At 47.8% G+C, this 22,189-nt stretch overlaps 1 protein-coding gene across 1 annotated transcript in view; it reads left to right on the forward strand.

Annotated features, from left to right (window-relative positions):
- The window catches only part of LOC127926845 (staphylococcal nuclease domain-containing protein 1-like), a gene marked incomplete at its 5' end in the record, with an annotated part of 287,826 nt that overhangs the window by 218,494 nt on the left and 47,143 nt on the right, over positions 1-22,189 (forward strand). Inside the window, one exon of the mRNA XM_052512463.1 lies at positions 15,764-15,890. Within this exon, the coding sequence (XP_052368423.1) occupies positions 15,764-15,890 (127 nt within the window). The remainder of the gene's footprint in view (positions 1-15,763; positions 15,891-22,189) is intronic.

Raw genomic sequence — 22,189 nt, forward strand, 5'->3', positions numbered from 1 at the left:
CTCCCTCTCCCCATCCCTCTCTCCTATCTCCCTCTCCCCATCCCTCTCTCCTATCTCCCTCTCCCCATCCCTCTCTCCTATCTCTCCCCATCCCTCTCTCCTATCTCTCCCCATCCCTCTCTCCTATCTCTCCCCATCCCTCTCTCATATCTCTCCCCATCCCTCTCTCCCCATCCCCCTCTCTCATATCTCTCCCCATCCCTCTCTCCCCATCCCCCTCTCTCCTATCTCTCCCCATCCCTCTCTCATCTCTCTCCCCATCCCTCTCTCATCTCTCTCCCCATCCCTCTCCCCTCTTTCCCTCTCCCCATCCCTCTCTCCTCTCTCCCTCTCCCCATCCCTCTCTCCTATCTCTCCCCATCCCTCTCTCCTATCTCTCCCCATCCCTCTCTCCTATCTATCCCCATCCCTATCTCCTATCTCTCCCCATCCCTCTCTCATCTCTCTCCCCATCCCTCTCTTCTCTCTCTCCCCATCCATCTCTCCTGAGACTGTGTAATTACTCTGAGGGGAACCTGCATAAGATATCTGACCTTGGACACACTGAAAGACAGAAAAGTGACAGGCTACTAAAACACTGTTGGTTTTCCTCTGTTTTGCAGCCTAGGGATTGTGGGTGTTAACAGAATATATTTGGATGTTCTGTCTCTAGCTTGGCCCTCTTTACCTGTCCATGACTGTAGAGCTTTGAGAATGATTTTTATGAAGAGAGCTACACTATCAGACCATCCAGGACTGGGATTCAGGCCCACCAAGCCTCAGCCTGGCCCAGACCAGAGTTAGGAGCTAAGAGCTGGCAGTGCTATAGACCAGACCAGAGTTAGGAGCTAAGAGCTGACAGCGGTACAGCCTAGTCCAGACCAGAGTTAGGAGCTAAGAGCTGACAGCGGTACAGCCTAGTCCAGACCAGAGTTAGGAGCTAAGAGCTGACAGCGGTACAGCCTAGTCCAGACCAGAGTTAGGAGCTAAGAGCTGACAGCGATACAGCCTAGACCAGACCAGAGTTAGGAGCTAAGAGCTGACAGCGGTACAGCCTAGACCGGACCAGACCAGAGTTAGGAGCTAAGAGCTGACAGCGGTACTGCCTAGTCCAGACCAGAGTTAGGAGCTAAGAGCTGACAGCGATACAGCCTAGACCAGACCAGAGTTAGGAGCTAAGAGCTGACAGCGGTACAGCCTAGACCGGACCAGACCAGAGTTAGGAGCTAAGAGCTGACAGCGGTACAGCCTAGACCAGACCAGAGTTAGGAGCTAAGAGCTGACAGCGATACAGCCTAGTCCAGACCAGAGTTAGGAGCTAAGAGCTGACAGCGGTACAGCCTAGTCCAGACCAGAGTTAGGAGCTAAGAACTGACAGCGGTACAGCCTAGTCCAGACCAGAGTTAGGAGCTAAGAACTGACAGCGGTACAGCCTAGTCCAGACCAGACCAGTGTTAGGAGCTAAGAGCTGGCAGTGCTACAGCCTAGTCCAGACCAGACCAGTGTTAGGAGCTAAGAGCTGGCAGTGCTACAGCCTAGACCAGACCAGACCAGAGTTAGGAGCTCTCAGCACTACAGGCTAGACCAGACCAGAGTTAGGAGCTTAGAGCTGACAGCGATACAGCCTAGACCAGACCAGAGTTAGGAACTAAGAGCTGACAGCGGTACAGCCTAGACCAGACCAGAGTTAGGAGCTAAGAGCTGGCAGTGCTACAGCCTAGACCAGACCAGACCAGAGTTAGGAGCTGGCAGCACTACAGGCTAGACCAGACCAGAGTTAGGAGCTTAGAGCTGACAGCGATACAGCCTAGACCAGACCAGAGTTAGGAACTAAGAGCTGACAGCGATACAGCCTAGACCAGACCAGAGTTAGGAACTAAGAGCTGACAGCGGTACAGCCTAGTCCAGACCAGTGTTAGGAGCTAAGAGCTGGCAGTGCTACAGCCTAGTCCAGACCAGAGTTAGGAGCTGACAGCGGTACAGCCTAGCCCAGACCAGAGTTAGGAGCTAAGAGCTGACAGCAGTACAGCCTAGACCAGACCAGAGTTAGGAGCTAAGAGCTGACAGTGGTGCAGCCTAGTCCAGACCAGACCAGTGTTAGGAGCTAAGAGCTGGCAGTGCTACAGCCTAGTCCAGACCAGAGTTAGGAGCTGACAGCGGTACAGCCTAGCCCAGACCAGAGTTAGGAGCTGACAGCAGTACAGCCTAGACCAGACCAGAGTTAGGAGCTAAGAGCTGACAGTGGTACAGCCTAGACCAGACCAGAGTTAGGAGCTAAGAGCTGACAGTGGTACAGCCTAGACCAGACCAGAGTTAGGAGCTAAGAGCTGACAATGGTACAGCCTAGACCAGACCAGAGTTAGGAGCTAAGAGCTGACAGCGGTACAGCCTAGTCCAGTCCAGAGTTAGGAGCTGACAGCGGTACAGCCTTCCAATGAGTGGTGGTTCCCCCAACCAGGTGCCACTCTGTCCACGTTATTCACATTCTGCCTTTACGCCCAGCAGCTGTTCTCCACCAAATGATGCTGGAACACCACTCAGTCACACTCCTTCCTACTATCATGCTGTTATTCAATCTCTCTCTTGTTCTGTTGCTAAGTCTATCTTTCTCCCTCTTGTTTCTTATGCTCTGTGGTTCGGTCTCTGTGTTCTAATTTTTCTCATTCTCTCTCCTTATGTCTCACTCTCACCTCTCGCTAGCTCTCTCGCTCTCTCTTTCTCAAATGTTCCCCTCATTCGGTGAAAACCTAGGGGTTTTTAAAGGTCCCAATGTCCCAGAACTGTCCGCCACTGTGGAGTGCCTTAACGTGTGACGGCACACATTGTTTTTAGGAGCAGTCAATGGGGAGCCTCGTATCACTGGTGCGCCAGGCCATTAGCATTTCCCAGTATTGATGTCAATAAGAGGACATTCTCTATCGATATGTCCTAAAGGGAATGCAGGGGGCTCTAATCAGGCCTTAATGTGAAGCAGCGAACTAGGGCCATCTTAGAAACAGCTCTCCACTCCTGAGCTGTGTTCATTAGGCACCAAATGGAATAAAAACGGATTGAAAAAGGCCAATGCGAAATGCACATTTTTTGTGTTCAGTTGCGAAATGTTTGAAAATGTTTTCCATTGTGTGCTCAAATGAACACGACCCTGCTTAATGCGGACTGAAGATGGCTGGATAAAGCTCCGTGCACATGAGCAAGTCCCTGTTCCCATGTGATCCTCTGTAGAGGGTGGCTCTTTGTTTCCCCCCGCCTACCGCTGGCCTCTGTCTTTTGAGGACACGGTCATCCTAGAGGGGGCAGTAGTTTGTCATGGTCATGATTTTATCCTCACATCTCTCGGCCGTCCTTGTTTCACCGGGTCTATATTCTTCAGTCGTGCTGAACTACGTCTTGTTTCTCTTCAGCTGGTCTGTTAACAGCTGTGGTGACACTCCACACAAACTGCAGAGGCCACGGCTGTAGAAAGCAACAACAAACTCAAGAAGAGAAAAGAGGAGAAAAGCAGACACTGCAAGTTTGATTTGTTTTCTTAACTCCCCACCACCGCGCCGGATGATGCAATATTTAGAGGTCCTCGGATGAGCTTTACCGCGAAGGCATTCATTGTTGAATTTGAATGGAACTGAAGATTGGAAGGTCAGATCACCTGTCTGCTCCGCTGTAGCACGGTTTGTTCTGAGGGGTGTATTTTGGAGGGAGCAGGACCTAATCCAGCTTGCTCTTGGTCTTAGTGCTCTGGTTTCACTAGTAACCAGAAAGTCAACGATGGTTACCTTATGTGGCAATGAATCGCTCTTCTCTTGGCAATGAACCCACTTAACGCTTCTCCTCCTAAATACAAGTACAGGTGAACCCTCCCAATGCGGCACTGCATATTGGGTGAAAATCCACATTAGCCTCACTCGACGAGGCCTCAATGGGAGTGTAGAGCGCAGGAGAAAAGTCACAGATGCTGCCTCTTTGTCTCTTCTGGGCTTTCAAATGACAGAAACTGTAATTTGGTGGAGAGGGCCCCCTCTCCGACTGCCAGGAGGGGGAGAGAAAGATTGAGAGAGGGAGAGAGTGCTGTGCGATGTGGGCATTAGTGAGGCTCTGCCATCATTTGTTTGTTATGGCGGCCTCGCTCCACGCACAGCGGCTGCCGACACTTTCTCCCAACTGGTGCTCAAAAGAGGAGTAAATTGCTCCCCATAAAGCCATTTTATCTCTCCCTCTGCATCTCCAGTACCTCCTTTGTCTGTGTTGGGGTAGGTTGTCTGTTATCATTCAGCTCGTGTGTGTGTGTGTGTGTGTGTGTGTGTGTGTGTGTGTGTGTGTGTGTGTGTGTGTGTGTGTGTGTGTGTGTGTGTGTGTGTGTGTGTGTGTGTGTGTGTGTGTGTGTGTGTGTGTGTGTGTGTGTGTGTGTGTGTGTGTGTGTAATCAGCAGTGTTGTTCCCATTCCCAACATTTAACACAAGCCGCCGTCCCCCCCAGAGGATGAAGCCTGTCCAAACCTCATGCATATTTAACAGGCCAAACTAGCAGGTAGAGTTAGCACTGTGTGCCTCAGCCTGGTGTCATCATTCAGACTGCCCGTGCTCACACACATCAGAAGCGGCAGCGTTACAACTGCTAGTTCAGACACCAGTGCCTATATAGCAGATCTGATAAAGACGCCGGGAACAACATGTACTAAATGGAAATGAGAGTCTTCTGAGACCTCCCAGAATAAGTGTTGTTTTTAGGTTAGTTACACATTTCCCTGGGTGTGCTCCTTTCTAGATGCTGCTGTGTGCATCTCATACATTTGAATATTGAGCTGATTACAGCTGGTGAAATGTTGCCTCTTTCTGCGCTTCTCCTGTTCTTGGTTTTCTGTTCCCCGTTTTCTCTATTTGGGTGTCCTGAATTAGAGTTCCTGAATCTTTAGGAAAATGCTTAACAGTGATTTTGTGTTTAATTTCTTCATTTGGGAAGGGAATTGGAATTATCCCAGCTTTTTAGTAACCATTTAGCAGTGATTCTTTAATCTGTTCTCTGGTCTTCTGTTTCATTCTGGATGGGATGATCTCCGTTGTTGATGGTAATGATTTGGTCAAGTAGGATTCCGCGTGGCCTTCGGTCGAGTGCAGAGGACAACATGATCCAGTGTTTTCATTGCTTTTTGTTTTCTTTCCTCTAGTACGCCTCATTCACCACACCACAGCCAAATGGCATTTTAATCAACCCCAACTAAAATCATTTTCTCTTCTCTAAAGCCTAATCGCTTTCTCCGTTCCACGCGGGGCATTTACAATGTAATTACATATGATTTACCAACAGCTGCAGCCATAATGGCACATAAACAAATTACAGAACAGAGTGAGAGAAAAGAGAGGGAAGGAGGAGAAAATAGATCTGGAACAGTCTTCACTTTATGTTGATCAATGCTTTTGCTCACTAGCAAATACACAAAGCGAGGCCTGTCACACTGGAGACCCATTAGCCTCTTACACTGAGACCGCAAATTCATAGATTTGTCTCTTTCTTTGTTATTTTTTTCAAACCAACGTGGAATTGGGAACTGGGACTCTCCTTACTACATACGTCTCCTGGTATTTCTCCTAGCCTGATTTGGATTTGCCAGAGATGCATGTTGCAGATCTCTCTGGGTTGCTGAAGGCAGGAAACCAACCGTAGGCGTCGGTTCACTGGACACTCACAGGGTTTATCTTTACATTTCTCGGCAGTGTATGCAAACAGACAGAGGGAGATGTAGGCTGTTTTATGTTTTTGACACATCGGTTGGGTTGGAATGATGTTCTTTCAAGCTGAAAAAAGGAACACTTTGCCTGTTTGTTTACCTGTGTGTGTGGGGGGGGGGTGCATCTATGCTTGCCAGAGTGCTAATGTATGTGTCTTCATTCCTCTCTCTCTCTCTGTGTGTGTCTGCTTGCTAGAGAGTGCTAGTGTATTTGTATTCGTTCCTCACTCTCTGTGTGCGTGTGCGTGTGCGCGTGTGTGCGTGTGCGCGTGTGTGCGTGTGTGTGTGTGTGTGTGTGTGTGTGTGTGTGTGTGTGTGTGTGTGTGTGTGTGTGTGCGTGTGCGTGTGCGCGCGCGCGCATTACCGCCCAAGCCTACACCTGGAAGGAAATCTGCATGCATAGATGTGTGTAATAAAACAGTGCCTTCCACTACAGGTCACCCTGGGCCAAGATGCCTGCACAGCAAATGACCAGCCTGACTGGCAGTAGGTAGGGAGATTCTAATGCTGCAGAACCCCAGCGCTGAATCTAATACCAAGTGTCATCGTTCTCTCTCACCTGGCCCTGTGGTGTGTGTGTTATATAATGGATAGCAAAACCACAGAGAAATATGTAGTAGCTAAGAGGCTTATGTTCACCACTAAATCAGGATGGCACTTGAAATGAAGAAGGATTGAAGTGTGTGTGTGGGGGGGGGGTGTTAGCTATGCTATGTATGTGTGCACTAAGTCCTCTCTGTGAACAGCCTACAACCATCACCAAGAAACATAACCATCTCATTGGTCAATTTCAACATGACTGCAGGTTCACTGTAACAGACATGGTCCCTGTTCCTTCTCCCTAACCAACATCTTTATCCTCCACATCCACCTTCAGAGTGAGAGACATTAGATGTACAGTGTCTGACTCAATCTGACCCGACTGTAATTAGAGGGAATCTAAGACTTCTACCAAGTAGTTCAATTACACTGGGAAATCAGTGATCCATAGAGATGACTGCTTCCCGAATGTTACCCTATTCCCTAAATAGTGCACTACTTTTAACCAGGGCCCATAGGGCACTACATAAGGAATATGGTGCCATTTGGGATGCTATCGGCCGTGTACTGATCTACTGTTCCTTATGTAACCTCAGCCATATGTCATAATGGATGGCTTTAAACCCCACTGGTATTATATGAGGACACTGGCCTGGAGAATGGATCTCATAGGAGAACATGTAAGGTAGGGTTAACATTGGTGTTTCATAAGCACACCGGCCACTCTTGGGTTTGTGTGCTTGCCCTGATTTTCATAGGATAGGATGTAGCATAGCCTACAGTGCCTTCGGAAAGTATTCCGACCCCTTCCCTTTTCCACGTTACATTACAGCCTTATTCTAAAATGGATTGAATTAATTTGTTTCCTCATCAATCTACATAATACCCCATAGTGACCAAGTGAAAACAGGTTTAGACATTTTTACAAATGTGTTAAATACATTTTAAAAAACACACAGTTGAAGTCGGAAGCTTACATACACCTTAGCCAAATACATTTAAACTCAGGTTTTCACAATTCCTGACATGTAATCCTAGTAAAAATTCCCTGTCTTAGGTCAGTTAGGATCATCGCTTTATTTAAAAAATGTGAAATGTCAGAAAAATAGTCACGAGAATTATTTATTTATTTCAGCTTTTATTTCTTTCATCACATTCCCAGTGTGTCAGAAGTATACATACACTCAATTAGTATTTGGTGTTATTGCCTTTAAATTGTTTAACTTGGGTCAAACGCTTCGGATAGCCTTCCACAAGCTTCCCACAATAAATTATGTGAATTTTGGCTCATTCCTCCTGACAGAGGTGGTGTAACTGAGTCAGGTTTGTAGGCCTCCTTGCTCGCATACGCCTTTTCAGGTCTGCCCACAAATTTGCTATGTGATTGAGGTCAGGGCTTTGTGATGGCCACTCCAGTACCTTGACTTTGTTGTCTTTAAGCCATTTTGCCACAACTTTGGAAGTATGCTTGGGATCATTGTCCATTTGGAAGACCCATTTGTGACCAAGCTTTAACTTCCTGACTGATGTCTTGAGATGTTGCTTCAATATATCCACATAATTTTCCTTCCTGGTGATGCCATCTATTTGGTGAAGTTCACCAGTCCCTCCTGCAGCAAAGCACCCCCACAACATGATGCTGCCATCCCCGTGCTTCACGGTTGGGATGGTGTTCTTCGGCTTGCAAGCCTCCCCCTTTTTCCTCCAAACATAACGATTGTAATTATGGCCAAAAAGTTAGATTTTTGTTTCATCTGACCAGAGGACATTTGTCCAAGAAGAGCCATCTTTGTCCCCATGTACAGTTGCAAACCGTAGTCTGGCTTTTTATGGCACTTTTGGGGCAGTGACTTCTTCCTTGCTGAGTGGCCTTTCAGGTTGTATCTAATTTTACTGTGGATATAAATACTTTTGTACCTGTTTCCTACAGCATCTTCTCAAGGCCATTTTCTCTTGTTCTGGAATTGATTTCCCCTTTTCGCACCAAAGTACGTTCAACCTTTCGGAGCCGACGCATCTCCTTCCTGAGCTGTATGACGGCTGCGTGGTCCCATGGTGTTTATACTTGCAAACTATTGTTTGTACAGATGAACCTGGTACCTTCAGGCGTTTGGAAATGACTCCCAAGGATGAACCAGGCTTGTGGAGGTCTACAATTCTTTTCCCGAGGTCTTGGCTGATTTCTTTTGATTTTCTCATGATGTCAAGCAAAGAGGCTCTGAGTTTGAAGGTAGGTCTTGAAATACATCCACAGGTACACCTCCAATTGATTAAAACAATGTCAATTAGCCTATCAAAAGCTTCTAAAGCCATGGCATCATTTTCTGGAATTTTCCAAACTGTATAAAGGCACAGTCAACTTAGTGTATGTACACTTCTGACCCACTGGAATTATGATACAGTGAATTATGAGTGAAATAATCTGTCTGTAAACAATTGTTGGAAAAATGACTTGTCATGCACAAAGTAGATGTCCTAACCGACTTGCCAAAACTATAGATTGTTAACAAGACATTTGTGGAGTGGTTGAAAAACACATTTTAATGACTCCAACCTATGTGTATGTAAACTTCTGACTTCAACTGTACCTTATTTACATAAGTATTCAGACCCTTTGCTATGAGACTCGAAATTGAGTTCCTGTGCATCATGTTTCCATTGATCATCATTAAGATGTTTTTACAACTTGGTTGGAGTCCACCTGTGGTAAATTCAATTGATTGGACATGATTTGTAAAGGCACACACCTGTCTATATAAGGTCCCACAGTTGACAGTGCATGTCAGAGCAAAAACCAAGCCATGAGGTGGAAGAGATTGACCGTAGAGCTCCGAGACAGGATTGTGTTGAGGCACAGATCTGGGTACCAAAAAATGTCTGCAACGTACAAGGTCACCAAGAACACAGACTCCATTATTCTTAAATGGAAGAATGTTGGAACCTCCAAGACATTGTCCAGGCGGCCAGCTCTATGAAAACTGAGCAATCAGGGCAGAAGGGCCTGGTCAGGGAGGTGACCAAGAACCCAATGGTCAATCTGACAGAGCTCCAGAGTTTCTCTGTGGAGATGGGAGAACCTTCCAGAAGGACAACCATCTCTGCAGCACTCCACCAATCAGGCCTTTATGGTAGAGTGGTCAGACGGAAGCAACTTCTCAGTAAAAGGCACATGACAGCCCGCTTGGAGTTTACCAAAAGGCAACTAAAGACTCTCAGGCCATGAGAAACAAGATTCTCTGGTCTGATGAAACCAAGATTGAACTCTTTGGCCTGAATGCCAAGCATCACGTCTGGTGGAAACTTGGCACTATCCCTATGGTGAAACATGGTTTTGGCAGTGTCAAGCCTTGGGGCTGTTTTTCAGCGGCAGGGACTGGGAGACTAGTCAGGATCAAGGCAAAGAGGAAGGGAGCAAAGTACAGAGAGATCCTTGATGAAAACCTGCTCCAGAGCACTCAGGACCTCAGACTGGGGCAAAGGTTCATCTTCCAACAGGACAATGACCCTAAGCACACAGTCAAGACAATGTAGGAGTGGCTTTGAGACAAATCTCTGAATGTCCTTGAGTGACCCAGCCAGAGTTTGGACCTGAACCCGATCGAACATCTCTGGAGAGACGTGAAAATAGCTGTGATGCCTGCTCCCCATCCAACCTGACAGAGCTTGAGAATATATGCAGAGAAGAATGGGAGAAACTCCCCAAGTACAGCTGTACCAAGCTTGTAACATCATACCCAATAAGACTATGCTGTAATCTCTGCCAAAAGTGCTTCATCAAAGTCCTGAGTAAATAAATCATTAGAATAAGGCTGTAACGTAACAAAACGTGGAAAAAGTCAGGGTCTGGGTGCTTTTCCAAGGCACTATGTGTAAGTGATGGCTGTTGTTGCATACTACAGAGATCACAGTTATCACGTGTGTGCGCGCATGTGCTCTCCAACATGTTTTTTGTGTGTTAGTCTACGAGTGTGTACTCAGTCTCATTGTGTGTTTTGTCTGTGTGTACATTGTGGTTCTTGAACGGTACAAAGTGTGTTATCATCACAGTATTTCAGGCCTTAATTCTTATGGCATAGAGTACATACATACAGCGATCTCATCATGTGTTGTGTACCCTACCTCCTTCCTGTACCTTCCCCTCCACAGTAATGCCAGGTCTCTGCTACATCATGTGTTGTGTACCCTACCTCCTTCCTGTACCTTCCCCTCCACAGTAATGCCAGGTCTTCCTGTACCTCCTTCCTGTACCTTCCCTCCAAAGTAATGCCAGGTCTCTGCTACATCATGTGTTGTGTACCCTACCTCCTTCCTGTACCTTCCCCTCCACAGTAATGCCAGGTCTCTGCTACATCATGTGTTGTGTACCCTACCTCCTTCCTGTACCTTCCCCTCCACAGTAATGCCAGGTCTCTGCTACATCATGTGTTGTGTACCCTACCTCCTCCCTGTACCTTCCCCTCCACAGTAATGCCAGGCCACTGGTATTAATTAGGTTAAATGAAGTGTTTCCATTAAAGCTTTATATAGTGATTGGAGAGGACTCCCTCTTAGCTTATTTATTATTTAATCAAATCCATCCGTGCCCAAAGTGGAGCACGCCGCGCGACCCAGGCAAAGACGCACACGCACACCATTACCACTACCACTCCTGGCTGGGGAAGGAGGAAGTCTCTCGCTCTCCAACTTTTTTAATTAGATGAATAAATCTTCAGCCGGCAGCCGGAGCGCTGACAGGCAGGCCACGGCGCTGCACAGCTGCAACTACACCACTAACGTGGTGCGCTACTACGGTAACACGGCCGTCACGAGCTGTACCTCTGGGAAAGGTTGGAGGGGTGGGGTTGTTTATCTGAACTGTACCTCTGGGTTAGACAGGCGGGTTGTGGAGGTAGGGGTTGTTTATCTGAGCTGTACCTCTGGGATAGATGGGGGGGTAGGGTTGTTGATCTGAGCTGTACCTCTGGGATAGATGGGGGGGTAGGGTTGTTGATCTGAGCTGTACCTCTGGGATAGATGGGAGGGTTGGGGGGTTAGGGTTTTCTATCTGAGCTGTACCTCTGGGATAGATGGGAGGCTTGGGGAGGTAGGGTAGTTGATCTGAGCTGTACCTCTGGGATATATGGGAGGGTTGGGGGGCTAGGGTTGTTGATCTGAGCTGTACCTCTGGGATAGATGGGGGGTAGGGTTGTTGATCTGAGCTGTACCTCTGGGATAGATGGGGGTATTGGGGGGGTAGGGTTTTTGATCTGAGCTGTACCTCTGGGATAGATGGGGGGTAGGGTTGTTGATCTGAGATGTACCGATGGGAGGGTTGGGGGGGTAGGGTTGTTTGTCTGAGCTGTACCTCTGAGATAGATGGGGGTATTGGGGGGGTAGGGTTGTTGATCTGAGCTGTCCCTCTGGGATAGATGGGAGGGTTGGGAGGGGTAGGGTTGTTGATCTGAGCTGTACCTCTGGGATAGATGGGAGGGTTGGCGGGTAGGGTTGTTGATCTGAGCTGTACCTCTGGGATAGATGGGAGGTTTGGGGAGGTAGGGTAGTTGGTCTGAGCTGTACCTCTGGGATAGATGGGGGGGTAGGGTTGTTGATCTGAGCTGTACATCTGGGATAGATGGGAGGGTTGGGGGGTTAGGGTTTTTGATCTGAGCTGTACCTCTGGGATAGATGGGGGTATTGGGGGGTAGGGTTGTTGATCTGAGCTTTACCTCTGGGATAGATGGGAGGGTTGTGGGGGTAGGGTTGTTGATCTGAGCTGTACTTCTGGGATAGATGGGAGGGTTGGCGGGTAGGGTTGTTGATCTGAGCTGTACCTCTGGGATCGATGGGAGGGTAGGGTCGTTGATCTGAGATAATAATAATAATAATATATGCCATTTAGCAGACGCTTTTATCCAAAGCGACTTACAGTCATGTGTGCATACATTCTACGTATGTACAGATGGGAGGGTTGGGGGGGTAGGGTTGTTTGTCTGAGCTGTACCTCTGAGATAGATGGGGGTATTGGGGGGGTAGGGTTGTTGATCTGAGCTGTACCTCTGGGATAGATGGGAAGGTTGGCGGGTAGGGTTGTTGATCTGAGCTGTACCTCTGGGATAGATGGGAGGGTTGGGGGCCTAGGGTTGTTGATCTGAGCTGTACTTCTGGGATAGATGGGCGGGTAGGGTTGTTGACCTGAGCTGTACCTCTGGGATAGATGGGAGGGTTGGGGGGTTAGGGTTTTCTATCTGAGCTGTACCTCTGGGATAGATGGGAGGCTTGGGGAGGTAGGGTAATTGATCTGAGCTGTACCTCTGGGATAGATGGGGGGGTAGGGTTGTTGATCTGAGCTGTACCTCTGGGATAGATGGGAGGGTTGGGGGCCTAGGGTTGTTGATCTGAGCTGTACCTCTGAGATAGATGGGGGTATTGGGGGATAGGGTTTTTGATCTGAGCTGTACCTCTGGGATAGATGGGGGGGTAGGGTTGTTGATCTGAGCTGTACCTCTGGGATAGATGGGGGTATTGGGGGGGTAGGGTTTTTGATCTGAGCTATACCTCTGGGATAGATGGGGGGGTAGGGTCGTTGATCTGAGCTGTACCTCTGGGATAGATGGGGGGGTAGGGTTGTTGATCTGAGCTGTACCTCTGGGATAGATGGGAGGGTTGGGGGTTTAGGGTTTTTGATCTGAGCTGTACCTCTGGGATAGATGGGGGTATTGGGGGGGTAGGTTTGTTGATCTGAGCTTTACCTCTGGGATAGATGGGAGGGTTGTGGGGGGTAGGGTTGTTGATCTGAGCTGTACCTCTGGGATAGATGGGGGTATTGGGGGGGTAGGGTTGTTGATCTGAGCTGTACTTCTGGGATAGATGGGAGGGTTGTGGGGGCTAGGGTTGTTGATCTGAGCTGTACTTCTGGGATAGATGGGAGGGTTGTGGGGGGTAGGGTTGTTGATCTGAGCTGTACTTCTGGGATAGATGGGAGGGTTGTGGGGGGTAGGGTTGTTGATCTGAGCTGTACTTCTGGGATAGATGGGAGGGTTGTGGGGGGTAGGGTTGTTGATCTGAGCTGTACTTCTGGGATAGATGGGAGGGTTGGCTGGTATCTGTGTTTCCTTAAATGTGCTGCTCCTACAAAACACTGAGGATGCCTCTCTCAAGTGTGTGTGTTGGTGTGTGTGTATGAGTCTGCGCTCCTCGCTCCCCTCAAACAGTAGTCATTAGCCATCAGTGTGCCAGTGGATGGGCAGTGAGGAGTGTGAACGCCACGTTCCTCTCCCCAAACCCACAACAAACACACACCCCCTCTTCCTCTTCTTGCCTTACCCCCCTGCAAGCCTCCTGTTTTCACTCTCCTGTTCAGCATACATGACATCATGTTAAGGTAGCTGGCTAAGCGCTGGCAGGCTGCTCACTCTCTTTTGAACTTTTAATATTCCCTCGTTTTTTAAACAAACGCTCTGATGCAGGCCGGAATAACATCACAAGAGCAGCTCTGATCTGTTGAGGAGGGAGGGAGGAAGGGATGTGGCTTGTTCGTTCGTTTAATGTGGCTTTGCCTTTGAGGTGTTTCTTTGATCACAACACACATTAAGCTGCCCCCCCCACACACACACATCTCACTCCAATACACACACACACACCTCCCTCCAATACACACACACACACACCTCCCTCCAATACACACACACACACACACACCTCCCTCCAATACACACACACACACACATCTCCCTCCAATACACACACACACATCTCCCTCCAATACACACACACACACCTCCCTCCAATACACACACACGCACATCTCCCTCCAATACACACACACACACACACCTCCCTCCAATACACACACACACCTCCCTCCAATACACACACACACCTCCCTCCAATACACACACACACACACACACACATCTCCCTCCAATACACACACATCTCCCTCCAATACACACACACACACACATCTCCCTCCAATACACACACACACACCTCCCTCCAATACACACACATCTCCCTCCAATACACACACACCTCCCTCCAATACACACACACCTCCCTCCAATACACACACACCTCCCTCCAGTACACACACACCTCCCCCGTTCAGTAGTGTTGGTAATGCAGTGGAGGAGCTCCTCCATGTCACAGTGCTGCTTTTCTCTGCCATCTTCGAAATAATTACTTTTTTTCATCAATCGTTGAATGTTTCCATGACCAGCCCCCCCCCCCACACACACACACACACACACTTACTTGCTGTGCGGACGAAGGGGCATTCTTTTTTTATTGAGTCAGTGTATAGCCCTGGTTGTTCCAAGGCCCAAGGGGAAATCAATGGGAATAGGTTGTCAACAAATCACCATGTAATTTCAACATCGGGCACTTTGCTAAACTAGCTGGAGTAAGCGATCTGCACTCTCTTCACACTCTCTCTCACACACTTACGCACACACATCCCATACCTCTTCACACACACTCCGAGCCATCAGCCGTGACAGCTAGCCATTTGTTACTGCTGAGCGCAAATCACTTGGCTAGTGATTGCAGTCTGAATCCACACAGCCTGACGCTCTTATCATCCTCTTCAAAACATGGATATTATCCACCGCCACATTGTCTGACATCTCCACCTAATAGTTCTCCCAACCAGGATAATGGGTTGGTGACTGGTAAACACGCCACAGAGCGCAGTCTTTTTACTCATGCTGTTTTGGTTATGACTGTCTCCACTGATGGTAAGGCTAGTAGAAATGGGATTATTTAGTATTTGTGACATGGTGCTAATGCAGTGATACAGTGCCTTGCGAAAGTATTCGGCCCCCTTGAACTTTGCGACCTTTTGCCACATTTCAGGCTTCAAACATAAAGATATAAAACTGTATTTTTTTGTGAAGAATCAACAAGTGGGACACAGCATGAAGTGGAACGACATTTATTGGATATTTCAAACTTTTAACAAATCAAAAACTGAAAAATTGGGCGTGCTAAATTATTCACAAAAAAATACAGTTTTATATCTTTATGTTTGAAGCCTGAAATGTGGCAAAAGGTTGCAAAGTTCAAGGGGGCCGAATACTTTCGCAAGGCACTGTAATTACTACAGGAAACGGAGGTGACCAATTTCCCCATGGTTGCTACTGTGATCATGTGTCCATTTTGGGGCAGAGCACTGTATGGCTCAACAGTGATACATGGGATATGAGCCAAATACTAACGCCTTTGGCATCTAGTCAACGGGCCTGTTTGTAGACATTGAAAATAACTCCCTGCCACCTATCGCTTGGCCTTGGACAAATCACTGATTTAATGTGACGTTATTGGTCGAAGCATTGTAGTGGAAACATCACTTTCACCTATCAAATCATGGTAGATCAGAGATTACTGCAAGGAAGAGATGCGTGTTCCAAGTACTTTACATTTACTTACAAAGTAATCCAACCAGGCTCTATGCTAACAGGAATGGACTCAATGTATTCAAACAGAGACCAAACGTGAAGCATTCCATGCTCCTCCTCCTCCTCTTCCCTCTCTCTCCCCGCCCCTCAGGCACCCAGCTGGAGAACCTGATGGAGACCATGAGGGCAGAGATCGCCGCCCAGCCCCCAGTGGAGGGCTCGTACGCTGCCCGCCGAGGGGACTACTGCATCGCCAATTTCTCCGCCGACGGAGAGTGGTACGTGTTTTGTCTTTCTGTCACATGGTGCTGCAATGTCTCCATTTTAATGTGTAGTAAAATACTTGACCCTATGTTGAGGTCTTGTTGAAGAGAGAGCTATTGGTCCTACAATCCATCCCCTTGCCTTATGACTAGTGCCCAATCAATCCCCTTTCCTTATGACAAGTGCCCAATCAATCCCCTTTCCTTATGACTAGTGCCCAATCAATCCCCTTTCCTTATGACTAGTGCCCAATCAATCCCCTTTCCTTATGACTAGTGCCCAATCAATCCCCTTTCCTTATGACTAGTGCCCAATCAATCCCCTTTCCTTATGACGAGTGCCCAATCAATCCCCTTTCCTTATGACAAGTGCCCAATCAATCCCCTTTCCTTATGACTAGTGCCCAATCAATCCCCTTTCCTTATGACTAGTGCCCAATCAACCCCCTTTCCTTATGACTAGTGCCCAATCAATCCCCTTTCCTTATGACAAGTGCCCAATCAATCCCCTTTCCTTATGACTAGTGCCCAATCAATCCCCTCTCCTTATGACTAGTGCCCAATCAATCCCCTTTCCTTATGACTAGTGCCCAATCAATCCCCTTTCCTTATGACTAGTGCCCAATCAATCCCCTTTCCTTATGACTAGTGCCCAATCAATCCCCTTTCCTTATGACTAGTGCCCAATCAATCCCCTCTCCTTATGACTAGTGCCCAATCAATCCCCTCTCCTTATGACTAGTGCCCAATCAATCCCCTTTCCTTATGACTAGTGCCCAGTCAATCCCCTTTCCTTATGACTAGTGCCCAATCAATCCCCTTTCCTTATGACTAGTGCCCAATCAATCCCCTTTCTTTATGACTAGTGCCCAATCAATCCCCTATCCTTATGACTAGTGCCCAATCAATCCCCTCTCCTTATGACTAGTGCCCAATCAATCCCCTTTCTTTATGACTAGTGCCCAATCAATCCCCTTTCCTTATGACTAGTGCCCAATCAATCCCCTTTCCTTATGACTAGTGCCCAGTCAATCCCCTTTCCTTATGACTAGTGCCCAATCAATCCCCTTTCTTTATGACTAGTGCCCAATCAATCCCCTCTCCTTATGACTAGTGCCCAAGTCGGGGCTAATAGTTGGCATTTGGGTTCAGCCAAAATCGTATTAGAGCAACTGATAAGATCCGCCCTTAACCTGGATGTGAGTCACCCACACCCTCTCTCGTTGGCTTTTTGCCTGGATCTATTCTTATAGAGGCATTTGATGTTTGTAAAGGCCAGGTATCAACTTTCCAAAATACAAAGCATCCTACCTATTTATCTACCCTTTGTTCATACTGTTTGTGGTTTTAAATCTGCCATAAAATGGACATCACAAAGTCATGGCTCCTGAACGGCCCTGGCTTTTAAGAGGGCCCCTTTTAGAACAGAGCTTTGTAGAGGTGTTGAGCCCTCGTCAACCCAGCCGGTACACCGGGTGTTACCGGTGAAGATTGCAGATGGTGGCGGGGACAGATGGTAGTCGCAGAGGCGAAGTGCGTCGGGTGGGCGCCACCGGGTGTCTGCTATGACTTTGGGCCCCATCAAGGAGGTGAACGAGAGAGAGAGAGAGAGAGAGACGGTGAGAGGGAGAGAAGGGAAATGCCAAACTAATATTAAAAATAGAGACTCACCCCTCCCTAGCCAGGTGGACAGCTCATCATCTCCCTCCCCCTCTCCCCTCACTCAGCTTCTGGGAACAAGAACTTTTACGTTTTCGCATCCACCAGTCATAGTTGAGGAGAGCTTTCAAAAGAGCCATCTGTGAGATGCAGTGGCTGGGATTTTTAAATTTTTTTAATCTTCTCGTTCCCTCGTACTTCCTAATCTCCCTTTGGCTGTTGTGTATGGAGAGCACCAGTCTGTTGTTACTCCTGTTGTGTATGGAGAGCACCAGTCTGTTGTTACTCCTGTTGTGTATGGAGAGCACCAATCTGTTGTTACTCCTGTTGTGTGTGGAGAGCACCAGTCTGTTGTTACTCCTGTTTTGTATGGAGAGCACCAGTCTGTTGTTCCTCCTGTTGTGCATGGAGAGCACCAGTCTGTTGTTCCTCCTGTTGTGCATGGAGAGCACCAGTCTGTTGTTCCTCCTGTTGTGCATGGAGAGCACCAGTCTGTTGTTCCTCCTGTTGTGCATGGAGAGCACCAGTCTGTTGTTACTCCTGTTGTGTATGGAGAGCACCAGTCTGTTGTTACTCCTGTTGTGCATGGAGAGCACCAGTCTGTTGTTCCTCCTGTTGTGCATGGAGAGCACCAGTCTGTTGTTACTCCTGTTGTGAATGAAGAGCACCAGTCTGTTGTTCCTCCTGTTGTGCATGGAGAGCACCAGTCTGTTGTTACTCCTGTTGTATGTGGAGAGCACCAGTCTGTTGTTACTCCTGTTGTGTATGGAGAGCACCAGTCTGTTGTTACTCCTGTTGTGTGTGGAGAGCACCCACCAGTCTGTTGTTACTCCTGTTGTGTATGGAGAGCACCAGTCTGTTGTTACTCCTGTTGTGTATGGAGAGCACCAGTCTGTTGTTACTCCTGTTTTGCATGGAGAGCACCAGTCTGTTGTTACTCCTGTTGTGTATGGAGAGCACCAGTCTGTTGTTACTCCTGTTTTGCATGGAGAGCACCAGTCTGTTGTTACTCCTGTGTTGTATGGAGAGCACCAGTCTGTTGTTACTCCTGTTTTGTATGGAGAGCACCAGTCTGTTGTTACTCCTGTTGTGCATGGAGAGCACCAGTCTGTTGTTACTCCTGTTGTGTATGGAGAGCACCAGTCTGTTGTTACTCCTGTTTTGCGTGGAGAGCACCAGTCTGTTGTTACTCCTGTTGTGTGTGGAGAGCACCAGTCTGTTGTTACTCCTGTTGTGTATGGAGAGCACCAGTCTGTTGTTACTCCTGTGTTGTATGGAGAGCACCAGTCTGTTGTTACTCCTGTTTTGTATGGAGAGCACCAGTCTGTTGTTACTCCTGTTGTGCATGGAGAGCACCAGTCTGTTGTTACTCCTGTTGTGTATGGAGAGCACCAGTCTGTTGTTACTCCTGTTTTGCGTGGAGAGCACCAGTCTGTTGTTACTCCTGTTGTGCATGGAGAGCACCAGTCATTTGTTACTCCTGTTTTGCATTGGGAGCACCAGTCTGTTGTTACTCCTGTTGTGCATGGAGAGCACCAGTCTATTGTTACTCCTGTTTTGCATGGAGAGCACCAGTCTGTTGTTACTCCTGTTTTGCATGGAGAGCACCAGTCTGTTGTTACTCCTGTTGTGCATGGAGAGCACCAGTCTGTTGTTACTCCTGTTTTGCATGGAGAGCACCAGTCTATTGTTACTCCTGTTTTGCATGGAGAGCACCAGTCTATTGTTACTCCTGTTGTGCATGGAGAGCACCAGTCTATTGTTACTCCTGTTTTGCATGGAGAGCACCAGTCTGTTGTTACTCCTGTTGTGTATGGAGAGCACCAGTCTGTTGTTACTCCTGTTTTGCATGGAGAGCACCAGTCTGTTGTTACTCCTGTGTTGTATGGAGAGCACCAGTCTGTTGTTACTCCTGTTGTGCATGGAGAGCACCAGTCTGTTGTTTCTCCTGTTGTGCATGGAGAGCACCAGTCAGTTGTTACTCCTGTTTTGCATGGAGAGCACCAGTCTGTTGTTACTCCTGTTGTGCATGGAGAGCACCAGTCTATTGTTACTCCTGTTTTGCATGGAGAGCACCAGTCTGTTGTTTCTCCTGTTGTGCATGGAGAGCACCAGTCTGTTGTTACTCCTGTTGTGCATGGAGAGCACCAATCTATTGTTACTCCTGTTGTGCATGGAGAGCACCAGTCTGTTACTCCTGTTGTGCATGGAGAGCACCAGTCTATTGTTACTCCTGTTTTGTATGGAGAGCACCAGACTGTTGTTACTCCTGTTGTGCATGGAGAGCACCAGTCTGTTGTTACTCCTGTTGTGCATGGAGAGCACCAGTCTGTTGTTACTCCTGTTGTGCATGGAGAGCACCAGTCAGTTGTTACTCCTGTTGTGCATGGAGAGCACCAGTCTGTTACTCCTGTTGTGTATGGAGAGCACCAGTCTGTTACTCCTGTTTTGAATGAGGAGCAACAGTCTGTTGTTACTCCTGTTGTGCGTGGAGAGCACCAGTCTGTTGTTACTCATGTTGTGCATGGAGAGCACCAGTCTATTGTTACTCCTGTTTTGCATGGAGAGCACCAGTCTGTTGTTACTCCTGTTTTGTATGGAGAGCACCAGTCTGTTGTTACTCCTGTTGTGTATGGAGAGCACCAGTCTGTTACTCCTGTTGTGTATGGAGAGCACCAGTCTGTTACTCCTGTTGTGTATGGAGAGCACCAGTCTTTTGTTACTCCTGTTGTGTATGGAGAGCACCAGTCTGTTGTTACTCCTGTTGTGCATGGAGAGCACCAGGCTATGGAGAGCACCAGTCTATTGTTACTCCTGTTTTGCATGGAGAGCACCAGTCTATTGTTACTCCTGTTTTGTATGGAGAGCACCAGTCTATTGTTACTCCTGTTTTGTATGGAGAGCACCAGTCTATTGTTACTCCTGTTGTGCATGGAGAGCACCAGTCTATTTTTACTCCTGTTGTGCATGGAGAGCACCAGTCTATTTTTACTCCTGTTTTGTATGGAGAGCACCAGTCTGTTGTTACTCCTGTTTTGTATGGAGAGCACCAGTCTGTTGTTACTCCTGTTTGTATGGAGAGCACCAGTCTGTTGTTACTCCTGTTGTGTATGGAGAGCACCAGTCTGTTGTTACTCCTGTTGTGTATGGAGAGCACCAGTCTGTTGTTACTCCTGTTGTGCATGGAGAGCACCAGTCTGTTGTTACTCCTGTTGTGTATGGAGAGCACCAGTCTGTTGTTACTCCTGTTTTGTATGGAGAGCACCAGTCTGTTGTTACTCCTGTTGTGTATGGAGAGCACCAGTCTATTGTTACTCCTGTTTTGTATGGAGAGCACCAGTCTGTTGTTACTCCTGTTTTGTATGGAGAGCACCAGTCTGTTGTTACTCCTGTTTTGTATGGAGAGCACCAGTCTGTTTTTACTCCTGTTTTGTATGGAGAGCACCAGTCTGTTGTTACTCCTGTTGTGCATGGAGAGCACCAGTCTGTTGTTACTCCTGTTGTGCATGGAGAGCACCAGTCTGTTGTTACTCCTGTTGTGCGTGGAGAGCACCAGTCTGTTGTTACTCCTGTTGTGTATGGAGAGCACCAGTCTGTTGTTACTCCTGTTGTGTATGGAGAGCACCAGTCTGTTGTTACTCCTGTTTTGTATGGAGAGCACCAGTCTATTGTTACTCCTGTTTTGTATGGAGAGCACCAGTCTATTGTTACTCCTGTTGTGTATGGAGATCACCAGTCTGTTGTTACTCCTGTTGTGCATGGAGAGCACCGGTCTATTGTTACTCCTGTTTTGCATGGAGAGCACCAGTCTGTTGTTACTCCTGTGTTGTATGGAGAGCACCAGTCTGTTGTTACTCCTGTTGTGCATGGAGAGCACCAGTCTGTTGTTACTCCTGTTGTGTATGGAGAGCACCAGTCTGTTGTTACTCCTGTTGTGTATGGAGAGCACCAGTCTATTGTTACTCCTGTTGTGCATGGAGAGCACCAGTCTGTTGTTACTCCTGTTGTGTGTGGAGAGCACCAGTCTGTTGTTACTCCTGTTGTGTATGGAGAGCACCAGTCTGTTGTTACTCCTGTTGTGTATGGAGAGCACCAGTCTGTTGTTACTCCTGTTGTGTATGGAGAGCACCAGTCTGTTGTTACTCCTGTTGTGTATGGAGAGCACCAGTCTGTTGTTACTCCTGTTGTGTGGAGAGCACCAGTCTGTTGTTACTCCTGTTGTGTATGGAGAGCACCAGTCTGTTGTTACTCCTGTTGTGCATGGAGAGCACCAGTCTGTTGTTACTCCTGTTGTGTATGGAGAGCACCAGTCTGTTGTTACTCCTGTTGTGCATGGAGAGCACCAGTCTGTTGTTACTCCTGTTGTGTATGGAGAGCACCAGTCTGTTGTTACTCCTGTTGTGCATGGAGAGCACCAGTCTGTTGTTACTCCTGTTGTGCATGGAGAGCACCAGTCTGTTGTTACTCCTGTTGTGTATGGAGAGCACCAGTCTGTTGTTACTCCTGTTGTGCATGGAGAGCACCAGTCTGTTGTTACTCCTGTTGTGTATGGAGAGCACCAGTCTGTTGTTACTCCTGTTGTGCATGGAGAGCACCAGTCTGTTGTTACTCCTGTTGTGCATGGAGAGGTTAGAGCACCAGTCTGTTGTTACTCC

The sequence above is a fragment of the Oncorhynchus keta genome, unplaced genomic scaffold, assembly GCF_023373465.1.
Source record: "Oncorhynchus keta strain PuntledgeMale-10-30-2019 unplaced genomic scaffold, Oket_V2 Un_contig_8484_pilon_pilon, whole genome shotgun sequence".
Lineage (NCBI taxonomy): Eukaryota > Metazoa > Chordata > Actinopteri > Salmoniformes > Salmonidae > Oncorhynchus > Oncorhynchus keta.